We start from the raw sequence: 14,608 nt of genomic DNA, 5'->3' as shown, positions 1-14,608 counted from the left end.
CAAAACAAAAAACATGTCAAACAATAAGTGTTTTAACTGACGAAAGAGATATGCAATACAGGTCAGGTGTATAATAAGCTTTCTTTAAAAGTGAAGCTAACACCAAAGCCCTACAGACCCTTTGAAAATACTCTAGCATCTTTACGAACTGTAAACTTTCATTTAAATTTTGCATTGAATGCATTGTAATAGTACTTGTGTGTCCTTTAATACAGACCAGACAAAATATGGTTTGGCTTTTGGGGATTTAAGTGTTTTACGTCACGGCAATACTTTCAAACTTATATCGTGCCAAGGCAAGCGCCTTGCCCAAGGACACACCACAGTATCCTGTCTGGGCTGATTTAATAATGAGAATCGAACCTTCTTTCTTGTTGACACGAGTCCAACATCTTAACCATTGAGCCACTGCGGCTCCCTGCAAACAAAATACGAAGAACCAAACGGGTAAGAAAATTTTGACTTCTAACTGACGGTTCATTGAATATAACTCACGAAAATGGATGTATACGACTGTTCGACTGTAATACCAATTTATTTTTGTCTTTTCGATTGCCTTATTTGAACGGCTTTTTCGGAATTAAAAAACAGATATTCTTGTTTCAGCTATTTTTTTCTATTGCAACAACAGCAGCAATAACAATAATAATACTTAAGTCTGACTATAAAAATTAAAGCAGGTGTCGTTTTCAAGGAGTGTATAGGAGATATTATGAACTGGCATATACATATAAGGTCACAAACTGTGCTTTCTGAATCTCTGTTGTTTACTCCATTTATTAAATAGAAGACGCATATTTGTAATAAAGAAAATGCGTCCTTGTCAAACTTCATTTCAAATACAATATTGCTTTTTCCATTTTTTGAGAGAGTCTGCGAAGCGTTGCAGCACTTTCTACCGATGTTTAATAAACTTCTGTCCAATCTTCCAAAACGGCATGCTCTATATGATAAATTCATGGATAATTTTTTCGTGTGTACTTTTTACTTATAAAAATATATCACTTTAGTATTTCGTTAAAAAAAGAACAATTATAGCCTTTGAGAAAAATTGGTTTTAAACAGAGAGCTACATTCTTCGCTTCACTCTTCCACCATGAAACGGCAAATAGAAGGTTATCCGTAAAACTACTTATAACATTTATTTTTTATCTCGATGGAAATGTTTTGTATTTTATCAGTCATTGATTATAATGTGGTGTAAACTTGAATTCTCCTTGTTTCAATAATACGAACACGTATTAATGGAAGAGCACTTGCTGCACTCTGCACACACAAAGGTAATGGCGGGTGTTCCCAACTACCTTTTCAATGCAAGGAGACTCGCATTCAAAATCGATTTTTACAATTCACATTCCATACAATGAATACAGATTTTTAACAATGAAATGAATCCACAATATTCTTTTTTGACGTAAAACTCTCACTCCCTTAATATGAAAAAATACAGAGATTAATATATCAACTCATTTATTTCTTTTTCTATTAGCAAAATTTAGAACAAGTAAATAATATACAAAAGTTAGTAAATGTGTGATACTTCTAAAGTCGCATATGATTTCTATATCTACTTTTATAAACAGCATGAGGATAAGGTAAGGCTGATACTTAAGAAATGCTCTGATTCTGTCACTATATTAATGGTAGACGGTTTTCTGAAGCAGATGATTAAGGAGCAATCGGCGCAAAGCATGTTACATAAGCCCGATGTCTGTACGTTAGTAGCAAGTTACTTCTAGCCTAAATCTTAAATGAGAACAAACCATTGGTACAGCGAACGTTTTAGACGCTTTATGTCATCAAGAAAACAGCCAATAGTATCATACATTTTGTCCTAAAATAGCATTAACAAATTATTGCTGAATAAAAAGAAGAACAAGGTTACAGTCTTAGTTTGTAACGGCTCGTTTGCTCCCTATCGTGCTTGGTCTCCATTCGACTTTTGTGCGTTTATAGCAGTAGAGTTTGTAGATTGTAACAAATTTCGGGACCATTTGAATATAGTGGAACTCCCTTTTAACGAATTCGAATTAAATGTTTTTTGGATGTAACGAAATAAATTTAAATATGAATTGTAATATAATCCATCAACTTTATTTTTCACTTCTCCGAAAATATGTGTAATTTGGAGTTCGTCAGAAGAGAGTTCCATTGTAGTTGGATATTTAAAGCTGCATTGCCTTGTAAGAAATAGTACGGTAGTATGATGATACGACATGATTCTTGACGCTCCTAATGATGTATCGCGAACAAATGTTTTTCCAAAATGTATACCAGAGTCGCGGGGGAGGGGGCGCATTCAGGGATCTTCATACTTTTTACCGTTTAAATATACACGCATATCATCAACAACAACAAAATAAATCGTCAGCGTGGCCCAAGCAACTGGAAAGACACCGACCAGTATTATGAATCAAAAGATTTGTAAAGCAAAGTTTACGGAACGCGCGCGCGCGCGCGCGCGCGCGCGCGTGTGTGTGTGTGTGTGTGTGTGTGATTTGAATTTTTAACCTAGATTTAAATATTTTTTAGTCATATCGCTACGATGTCTGCAGTGTGGCAGTTTATGGTAATGTCTAGCAGTGGGACATCATACCGCTTATATATAGCATCATGTCACAACCAGTGACATTATCTTGACACCAGGTCAACCAGTCCTAACACTAACCTCTTTATGCTGAGCGCCAAGCGAGGCAGTTGCTGATGCCATTTTTTAAGTATAACTCTTTGGTATGACTAGGCCGGGGTTCGAACCCGCGACCTCCCGCATTGGAGTGGGACGCTCTATCCTCATAAGCCACGGAACGTTCTGCATTTTTGCTGTCCCTGAGTTGCTATCATACGACGCAATGATGAGCCAGCCCTTTCAGAAACAAAAACAATTAGATGAACATAATACCTATAGAATAAATAAAATCTTGCCTCCTTGTTTATGGTCATACTTTTCTCAATCCTCAGCACCTGGGCGATTCGTGTCGATTTTAGCGGTTGACTTTCATTTGAATTAAGTATGAGCCATATAGAACACACACGTCTTATCAGTTTAAACTGTGTCTTGTTAGGTGATGCAGCTTTAATGTCGTGTGAGATTTTTAGCCTGACATTTAGGAGTTTATTTTTGCTTATTAGGCCCCACAAAGTTTAATTCCAGCTAAACGCCTGTTTAGATGAGTCCGTCAAATCTCAATTTGAACTGTTTGCAAAGTACACCAGAACATTAGTTTTAACCTCAGTTTAAATTCCTTTTCAGAATTCTCTTTCGATTTTGTTTTCACTTCAAACTTATTAGTTCTAGCATCACAAAACACTTTCTAACATGTCAACAATATAATTATCTTCCTAATTATCTACAAACAATTAGTTCAGATATATTCATAGCTTATCAAAATATTAATTCAACGAATGTTTCATATTTCTTAACTATAAATCGCAATATTTTATATCTGTCTCTTGTTTTAATGATTTTATTTTATATTAAATAGTGTATTTCTTTGTAACTTGAAAAATTGAAAAGCAGTCGTTTATGGTCATATTTTGTCCAGAAGATCCTTGGTAAACAATTAATCTCCTCTTTGTAAAACAATAGGTGTAAGGTTTCCATGGTGACTGAAATTCAGGACAAAATTATTGTCAATTAATATGTCCTATTTCGCTGATAAGGTGGTGACCTATTAACTGTTAGCTCTACTAGTCATAGATGGGGGGGGGTGCTTATGAGAACGCATATTGTCCTTTGTCTTTTGTCCATCGTCCTTCCGTTCACTCAAGTTTGCTGTCGCTACTCCTCTTAAACTTTATGAAAGATTGTCATAAAACCTAACATGCATCCATCTCAGGTCTAGTTGAACCAAAATGAATGTGGTGCATACCTGACATCCAAGATGGCCGCCGCTGTGGTCATCTTGAAAATCTTGTTATTGCTGCTTCTCCTAAAAGGATTGTTGTGTAGATGTGGGATTTTCAATATAACCGTCCCCTCCCCCCCCCCACACACACACACTTTATACGATATCTAGTTGAACCCAAATCTTGTTTACACTACCTGTACTTCTCTAGAACTGATAGCAGCGTTGAAATGAAAATATTGCCACATGGACGCTAGGTTTTGGCAGGAAGACTTCTTACAAGATCTAGGTAGTCCAAAATGAAAATAATGATGCCAAATCTACCACCATTTCATGGTCACACTGGTCATTTTTTTAAAAATCTTGTCCAAAAGTGATAGTCGCAGTGACATGGGGATTTGCTAAACTTCTTACGTACTCGGCTCTAAATAAAAATGTACCGATCAGACTTACAAAATTCCGCCATTGTAGTCATATTGAAAAACCTGTTACAGCTACGTTTCCTACAGACATTGTTTGTTGTTTTTTTTTTTTGTTTTTTTTTTTTTGTTGTTTTTTTTTAAAAATCTTTTTATAATATCTAGTTGGTCCTGAATAAGAATAGTGCTAATCAATGTGGCCATCTTAAAAATTATATTATGACTACTATTAATTGATATCCGTATCGATATTTGTACTAAAACACTTCTCACTTTATAAACTTGGTCATAAATGTAAACGATTACAATGTTACCAACCCAACATTTTATAAAAGTTGGAAAAAAAATCTCATAACATCTACCTCTTCTAACTGGGAGGTCAAACCAACATTTAAAAAGACGACTACTTTATTGCAATATATAGTTATTCCTTTATTACGAAGATGCTGATCTAACGTCCAAAATGGCTGCCTTGATGGCCATCTTGAAAATCTTGATATGTCTTCTCTTGAACGACATACGGTTTTCACTTAGACATTATTGTAGCAATACGTACGAAGCTTTTAATAAAATGGTGCTGTTCTGTTCTTCAACATGATATCATAGCTTCCATTTCGAAAATCTAGTTAATAATAATAATAATAATAGCAGTAGTAGTAGTAGGGCAAAGTATCTTCATGCAAGTTCTCTCGATCGATCGAATATAAGAATTTGCAAGCAAAAAGTCTACATAGACATTACTAAAATGCAATACGAAAAGAGCTGAATTTACCTGCATATGAAAAGCATTGCTCCTCCCTTTACTATCTGAGTTTTGAAACGAGTTAATAAACACAGTGACTTGTATAGACTTTATATTTAGTAGCATTTCAACTACAAAATTTTGTCGTCAGCAATCTGAAAATAATTGAAGGTTACATTCAAGGATATCGACTCGGATATCCTCATATATCTAGCTGTAGCGGCTTGCAAGCATGCTAAAACAAATGATTATGAATTGATTTTATCAAACCCCGCTTATGCATACATCTGATCAATAGCTTGAATTATGGCACATAAATAACTGGGGTGGGGTGACGCAAATGTATTAATTATATATTTAACCAAAATTTGCATGTAAGTATATCTTGGTGTTGTCTGTGACAAGGTCTGTGATTTTCCACCCATAATCCCAGGTTCAGAGACAATGACCATAACAAAGAAATTTGTACTCCACTTAATCTTTGACAGAGATCTTGTGAACACATGTTAACTCCAACATACGAGTATAGTTTTCTTACAAATTCGGCATGTTGGAGCTTTTCAAGAGTATGAGATACGGTTTCAGTAATCCGCAGTTGAAAGGATAAATGGACAGAATGACCGGTCTTTTCTTGGATTGATTAAAGTTTTTTCTCGGCCTGTAAATTGCAGTCCGGTCTAAGAACTCTTGTTTTTGTTTAGTTTGGTTTTAGAATCTCTAAGGATTTTTAAAATTATATTTTTGCATACATGGATTCTACAACGGGTTATTTTTATCTTATTTCTATCACATGAGCTTTTTTGCTATGTTCTGCACTTGTTATAGTCTAGTTAGCTTCTACTCCAACAGCCACCATTTGGTGAATATATATAGTGTTATCTATCTTTATATTTGCTGTCGGTCTGTATGTCTTTGTTTCAATCAGTATGTATCTAGATATTTTAATCTGTATACCAGCCTTTCCATCCATCCATGTGTGTCTGTCAATCCATTTATCTATGTGCCTATATATCTATCAATATTATCCTGGTATTCTGTATTCCTCAAGAGAAAATTTACTGAAAAGGATACGTTATCTGTTTGATAATTTCAAAATAATAAATTGGTTGAAGAGTGCCTAGAATCTCACTCCATTAGGTTGTTAACAAAGATTTATTATTATAAGAGTTAAATGCTCTCAACAACGACAGGGAGCACCCATGCCGCGAATTATTTATACTGCACAATCTCAAACTGTCAAACACCGTCGTGATTGTTAATTACTTTGAGCTTCAAGTAGTATTATTATACGCTCATTTTGTTCTCCGTTAACTTTACATTGTGGGGCCCCGAGTGGCCGAGTGGTCTAAAGCGCTTACCTCTGTCTGCATGGGTTCGAGTCTCGGACTCGGCCAATGTGGGTATGTGAGAAAGCTTGCCGGTAGCTTCTCGTGGGTCAGTGGTTCTTTCCGGTGTTTCCCCGGGTTCTTCCTCCACCATTTATACTGGCCGCCATGTATAGCCTATCTTGTGCTGACAAATGGCGTTTAACCCTATAACAACAACAACAACAACTTTACATTGTCAGACTCGTTCAGTATTTTACGATATTGGACACCTTCATATTGCGTTCACGTGTATAAAGGAACTACTTTCTATTGTAAACAAATAATGGATGCAGATGCCAGAACTTTTGATTTGTAAACAAATCATGTACACTCGTGTAGTAGGCGCTTTCCGTTTTGGTTGATTAAATTTGTTTCTAAATGAAGTAAACCAGATGTTTCGTGGACTGCCACATACCAGCTGCTCTGGCACATTCCGCGTTAACTTTTTTGATACAATCTTTCGGATTTAGTCTAGCTATACAGTAGACGCCAGAAAGGGTCCTTACAAATAACATACAAGTGACAGGCATAAACTGTCTTTTTTAGCAGGTAATAAGAATGGCAAAACAATATACTTAAGTTTTACATCCTGAATTTCCTCAAAATGTACTTTCTTAGTTCTGCAAATCCGAATTGCACGAGCCATGTCATAGGTTCTCAATCTTGATTACACATTTCGAAATTATACTGTAATTTCGAAAATAAGTGTAATTACATCCTCCGTACTGCACTTAAAATGAAATAAGCGTCTTTTTGATAATTGCAATTAAAAGACTTCATATTTTTCCCACATTATGATTTCAAACATTCAGTGACAGAAACAGAAACACATTTGCAGATGTCAACACGCTTCTCCCTCGCTTCTTCAATCCGACGCATTACATGTGGAATTGTCCCATATAAATCCAGTCCATAATGAAGAAATTTCGTAGAATCGACAAAAATACCAAAATCTATTAATTCCAGATCAAATGGAAATGTTGTTGCAATGCGCATTCATTCACAATATGACTCCCAAATTTCAATTTTACCTAGACACGCCTTTTGTTTTTCTTCGAAAGTTATGTCGAACGCGCAACTAAGTTCAAATTTATCTGGGCGGAGTTATGTGCGCAGTAATAATGTCGTTGTTTGTAATGATGAATCTGCGCTTGTGTATTTAGTTTGGAATACGGCATACATTCAGTTACTTTGTTTCTTGTAGTGTATTTTGTAAATATAATTAAGGATTAGGTAAAAAAACAAAATGAGCATATAATAAAAAGGTTACTGCATTTGTATAGGAAAATATTAACTCGTTTTGTCGCATGGATATACTGTACTCTCAAGGTCGTGCAGTATTTACATCCGAAAAACTCGTTTATATTTTCCCATACTAATGCAGTAACCTATAAATACCATATGGCTGACAATTTTCGCATATGTGAATTTATGCTTCTTTTATTTCTAAAATTACAGACAGGCATATAGGAACTATGTTTCTTTTTCTTCATCATATGGAGTTGATCCAGACTTGCTCCAGAATCGAAACTTAGAAGGTTAAAATCACCTTCACCACAATACGCTCCTTCCACCACCCCCCCCCCCACCCCCTCTTAAATTCACCTTACTTTTATCACGGGTGGCTGGCGCGACAATATATATAGTGAACTTACTGCGAAAATCTGAGGGCCACCAGACTTTTAAATATCACTGTCATGAATTTCTATGAATTCTTCATTGTAACAAGCAACCCACCCACGACCCAAAAAATAAAACCGATAGCAATATTAGCGCAGAGAGTACTTAACATTCAATGTCATCATTGTCGCTCTAATAAAATTACGATTCCTTTTAGTAAATACTATGAACCATAATGTTTGGAATTTTTAGAGTCAATGTTATCGGTCAACTACGATATAGTTTCCATTAATAAAAAATGAAAACTAAAATATTAAGAAATATAAAAAAACTTAACCTCTGACATATGCTTTCCTTCAGGTCCGCCAATTATAACCTCCAAATTATTTAAAGCTGGTAGCTTAGACTGTTATCAATTTAACTTTTCTATGCAAATCTTGCCGTGCGGAATCTTCTGAGAATCAGATTATCCTGTGCCGATTTAACACTAAATCTCCATCACCATGAAATAGTCTGTCCCCCGGGATTATTTTTAATAACTAAGTTGATGTGCTTAGCAATGATGAAGCGAAATATTTTTTAAAAAACATGTTATCGATTTCGTTTATTCATTAAAAGACTTATTTATTTTCATGACTTTTCTAATAAACGGCATAGAAACTTAATGAGACTGATGGCATATGTATTTGGTCTACTACTAATTTTATTCTTGGATGTATGTCTCATTTTAACGCTGCGGTGGTTTTAGCCAGCGTGCGCTCATGACAATTCCAGCGCAAAGATTCCTGTGTTACCATTGTCACCATCCAATACCAAAAGCGTGCCAAATACTGAGGCGCCGTAGCGGACAAAAGCTGGTCCAATGAGAAAGTTGCAGATGAAATTTCGATGTCGTATGTAGAGAAATCCAATATGACGTGTTGAATCAAATTACACGTCCTTAAAGTTCCATTTTATAGATGGAGACTTTAGATTTTATATGTTGAATTATAGTAGTGGTGATGTAAAGCTCTATTTCCTATGTCGACGTTTTACAGTGTATATGTTGAATTACGCAGCGGTGGTTGAAATTTCAATATCATAATGTCGAGAATCCCTCATTCACACGTTGTATGTAGCTCTTTGTGATGAAAGTTCCATTTCATGTGGCGAGTAATTAGATTTCGTCTGCTGAATTCCACGGCAACGAGCAGCAGCCTCCTTGCTAGAAAATAACGCGATACTGTCACGAGAGTGACCTCTAGCGACGAAATTCATAATAATTCTCGACCTGTGAATGTTAACTTTCAAACTGTAAAAGCATGAAAGACAATGGCACCTCATTTAATTTAATACACGAATGATGTATCTTAATTCTCGATATTATTCTGAATTGTTAAAGTGGACATTGTTACTTTTAACACCAACACATTATTTCACCATATATATATATATATATATATATATATATATATATATATATATATATATATATATATATATATATATATATATATATATATATATATATATATATATATATATATATATATATATATATATATATATATATATATATATATATATATCTGACAAGAAAATAAAATATCCAACCACCGCTACGTAATTCAAGAAATACAATCTAAAAACTCAACATACGAAATGTAACTTTCAACATAAACTCCTTGAACCAGTACGTAAATTAGGAATTCTCGATGTATGACATTGAAGTTTCAACCACTCCCGCGTAATTCAAACGACACAATCTAAAACCTCGACATAGAAAATATAACTTTCAACCATTACTGTTTAATTCAACAGATGCAATCTAAAGTCTCGACTAGAAAATGGAACTTTGAGGACAATAAGGTTTGAGACAACACGTGAAATTGGAATTCTGAAAAATGACATTAAAATTTCAACGGTAACGTTCTGACTATACCAGCTTTTTGTCCGCTACGGCGCCTCATAAAATACTATGAGCGGACAAAAGCTGGTCCAATCAGAACGTTCCATACCTTTAAAATGTTCGTGTTAATTTAATCTTTTAGCGATAATATTATAGCAATAATAATATTGCAATAATAAACATATCGATAATATTAAATGTGTAACGAGGTAACTTAGCACTCTCGGAATTTCCGTGCCCTAATATATTTCTCCTGTGTTATTCCATTTCTTCGGATTTTCAGTTGAGATTTGTCTTACAATCTACTCTTGCTGCAACGGGCTAAAATAGTTTATCTCCATCATAAACTAACACTTTAAGCCGCAAACTGACCGATGCAGGAACAGCCGAGTGGTTATTCAAACGTTTGGAACGTTACTGCTGTTTGTTTATAACTACACAATTGTAGATGTCCTGAGACTAAAACGTCTAAACGTACTTTACTATCCGTATGTTGCTTCTGTAGCAAGGTATCTTTGCTGACTTTGTAAATAGTTCCCAAGCTAGCCTGTAAAGTGATAGAGATCACGCTAGGTCAGTGCGTTTGTCTAACGGCGCCGTAAAAATGGAGAAACGATCAGATAAGGACAGAGGCTGGCTGGTGCGTGTTCTTTAGGAAATGATATTGTTATAGGCTTAAGAAGTAAGATTAACGACCTTGTGATCTTTGGAAAGATTGTAACATGTCACTGTCAGGAAAAGTTATAGGGGAGGATAGAAAAATATGGAAAATCTAGACGTTAGATTAGTATAAGAGAGTCCATGGTAAGAACTAGACTGGGTTGCACGCTACACTTCTTATTCCTCAAGTTAATAAATGCACTATTTCCTCAGTGGAGGTCCGATTCGAAAATACATGCAGTTTTCTTGTATGGGATATTTGTTTTCAAAATAATCTACCGTCTGCATCGATAACGAAGAGAACATTCAAATATATAAAAAGGTGTTTTTACTGTAAATTGTTCCTCCATGCCTGTCAGTGTTTGTTCCACGCTGCCTATTGCATCTGTCTTGCATGGAGCAGTGACTGAAATTCGTTAAACAGGACTATCTCCATGGAAAGTTGATAACAGTTTCAAGCATGTAGAAATTAATGGAATGCATGTAAGCTATACTCCAACGACCAACATACATTTTTCCTTTGTGCACTTCTACTTTTATGGAACTTACGTTATTTTGAGATGGCGAAAAGAGGTAATACGGTCACTGAGGCGAAAAGAGGTAATATGCGGGTCCTTTTTTTTTTATTGACCGAAATTATGCTTATGTAGAAGCCACTTTCCGTTGTCTCTTCGCGTTAACTGTAAACTGCCTCTTAAGCGTAAATGGAAGTATAAGTAATCTAAAATCCATTCAATAAATGCAGTAATGACAAGTGCACGGTGTAATACTAACAGATATCGTGGTTATCGTGGATTTTATTTAATGTTAACTTGTTGCTAAATAATTTCCTGAACAATACGTTTCAGATAAGCAATTAATTTTCAGCGACTTGACATTGTCACAATAGAATACAGCAATACGCAAAAAAACTTATTGTGTACATGAAGATATAAAGTTTGCTTCAAGTTCTTCCACTGTGGCATCGACCGGAAAACGTGCCCTCCAGACCGCATTGATGTGCATGAAAACAGTGAATTACAAGTAATTTCTGTGGTTCTTACCAAAAGAGTTATTGACTCAGCGAAACAAAATTTAGTTCACATCATGGTATACCTACTGTGCCAAATGATCAATAAATAGATAAACTGCAAAACGCGTTTATGCGCATCGAATGATACACACTGAATATCAAGTAATTTGTCTCCTCATTGCTTGGGCTAAAAAGCGTCTTCACTAATGTCTTCGAATCATTATATTTAGTAAAGTATGTATTCACAGCTGCTTGCATGCTATATTTTCGCACACATAACGTTTAGTCCTATAATGTAAGACAGCACGTGTTATTTTTGTTTTAGTGCTATATCTTACTACCCAAATAACGGGCTTGTATAGCGTGTTCCGATGTCGGTTGACATCGGAATGAGTAGTCGAACTTTCAGGAATATCTCACACTCTTGTCAGCCCATATTAACACTCTTCCACAAATTGATATGTAATTAATACACTCATTTTGGTGTTTTTATCTTGGTGGATTCAAAATCTGACACTAGCAAATGGACACATTTGCATGTTCCATTGACATACATTTGAATTTATTGAAATGCGACGAAACGTTGTTTACAGTTCCAACAGGCATAATATATTTTTATTCGTTTCGTTAAAGAATAGTATTTCAACTTAACCCGATTTCGGCATTCCCGGCTTTCATCGCTTCCCAGCCAACTGAAATGTAAGCCGACGAAACTTGAAAACAGGTCCCTTTTCTTTTGTGAAAATTTGAATTTATTAGAGAAAAGACATCGGAGTAAGTAAAGTCTGACTAAAACTATGACTTTTACTTTGTAGAAAAGCGTCGTTATTTTAGTTGCCAGTTGTGCGAGATATTCCTGAAAATTTGACTTTCGTTACGATGTTAGTTGACATCAAAACACGCTACACAGCGCCGTTAGTTAGGCTGTAAGACCCTGACGCCCAAAACATAAATATCAGCGTCGAGGTCTTACATGTAGGACTAACATACCTTTAAAGGAGATGTACCTTTCCTTTGAGGTTCTGTTTGCTGAGCATACATCGTACGTAAGCCGACCTGAATACCTGATTTAATTTGCATTTGCGCAGAACTCTTTATTCAGTGGCACAAATTCAGTGCGAGTTATTTCAAAACATAGAATGACCATTTTAAATCTGGAGCTACCATGTAAATAATTGATGTGTACCTCGTATGCACATAGTTACAAAATTTTCGGTTTACTTTTTTCTCCCTTTGAAATCATCTGATCCCTGGATCCAAAGCGTAACAGTGCACATTTTGCGAAATGCATTAAGAATGCCAAGCTAATATTTGCATCTTGGAATGAATGGGTCGGCTTCGGAACGTTTATGCATAATGTACACATTTTGCTGTGCAGTAGATTTACAGGTTGCATGATTTGCTCTGCTGTTAGTTCAAGTTGTAGAGAAAAAAATTATATTGTATTCACCAAACCATATAGCCCTAGATTTCAGTGTTTTCTCGCCCATATAGTTAAATTGAACTTAATCTCACGGATAATTTTTCAGAAATTACACCATTATTAACGTCAGTTATGAATTAGGTGTTAAAATGTTTTAGCTTAACGATCAAATATTATTGGAGATACTAAACCATGGAGAAAGAATTTATTCTAAAGAAGACTTAGCAACATGCATATTTATGTGATAAACTATTTTATTTACTAATTAAAACAGTCAACAGTCTTAGCGTTATATTCGAATGTAAAATACTTATATTATTACATTGCTTGATAGTCAGATAGAGTGGTATGACTCACTTTTTCTATATCCCACCAAGCTTTGTTTACTTCCATTATTATTGTTTAATTTACTTTAGTTCTTAATTATCCGCATATACTCGCTTATAAGTCGAGTCAAACTGTAAGGAGCACAATCCCATATCAATCATCGCATAATGCGCGGGAAGATGTGGGTCTGTACAGTTTGTTAGGAGTAACCAGTAGCACAAGCAACATTGACCCTGAGCCGCCGGAGCATTATGCGGTGGCAGATCAGGGTCAATTATTTTGCAGTTAGATTCTACTTATAATGCAGTATATACTCTACCTGGGCATTTTAGAATTTTAAGTTGCAATTTATACCTTTTTGATATTTTAATATTTCCTCTTTACATAGATGTGATTTACTTAAAATAAACTTTCTTCTTTTATCTGAGAAAGCAACCATTATCAGAACTAGATTCCTATATTTCAGTTTCTAGCCCTGGCGGGAAAGTTTATGCGTATTTTCAATCTTGTCTGCCTTATGTTTCTGTTGGGTCATTGGAACGGCTGTTTGCAGTTCCTAGTTCCCATGCTTCAAGACTTCCCGAAAGACTGTTGGGTGTCTATTGAGGAACTGCAGGTAGGTCAATCTCAGTTTGAAATATGGAAATATTCAGGTGTAGTAGTATCATAAATATCAGTATATACATTTAGCAGTATCTGAAAACAAGTCAGTATCAATAAATTTTCAACCAAGATTCCAGTTCATGTTTCCAAATGCATATATGTATTCGATTTTTCTCAAAATTATTCCAATATCTAGATGTAGAAATTTCTAAAATATTGATATATACCCTAGAAAGTATCTTAAACAGATCAATATCAACACAATTCGGTGTCCAGATTTGTCTTAAACATGTCAATATCAACACGATTCGATATCCAATTGTTTTTTCTTAAGCAATATCGACACTTTTCAGTATCCAGATTTGTCTTAAACATGTCAATATCAACACGATTCGGTATATAGGTTTGTCTTAAACATGTCAACATCGACATCATTCAGTGTCCAGATTTGTCTTAAAACAGATGAACAGTGATATGATTCATTATCCAGATTTATATTTCAAATGTCAATATGAACACGATCTGGTGTCCATGTTTGTCTTAAACAATATCGACCCTATTCAGTATCCAAATTTGTCTTTAAAAAGTCAATATCAATACAATTCGGTATCCAGACTTGTCTTAAACATGTCAGCATCGAATACGCAGCGTCCAGATTTGTCTTGACATGTCAAAATCAGTGTCCAGATTTAAATTAAAAGT

General features: G+C 35.1%; 1 protein-coding gene across 10 annotated transcripts in view; it reads left to right on the top strand.

The window, feature by feature from the left end:
- Positions 1-14,608, top strand: part of LOC149801718 (potassium/sodium hyperpolarization-activated cyclic nucleotide-gated channel 3-like) — a 326,034-nt gene that overhangs the window by 272,105 nt on the left and 39,321 nt on the right. For 8 of the 10 annotated variants that reach the window (XM_089956019.1, XM_089956020.1, XM_089956018.1 and 5 more), the window contains one exon: positions 13,770-13,919. In XM_089956019.1, coding sequence (XP_089812145.1) covers positions 13,770-13,919 — 150 coding nt within the window. Of the gene's footprint in view, positions 1-13,754; positions 13,920-14,608 lie in introns of all 10 variants that reach the window. The other 2 variants (XM_089956017.1, XM_089956013.1) reach the window with 1 other exon arrangement.

This window comes from Sinohyriopsis cumingii, chromosome 4, assembly GCF_028554795.1.
Source record: "Sinohyriopsis cumingii isolate HCF-2022 chromosome 4, ASM2855479v2, whole genome shotgun sequence".
Taxonomy (NCBI): Eukaryota; Metazoa; Mollusca; class Bivalvia; order Unionida; family Unionidae; genus Sinohyriopsis; species Sinohyriopsis cumingii.
This window is presented reverse-complemented; position numbering and strand designations above follow the sequence as displayed.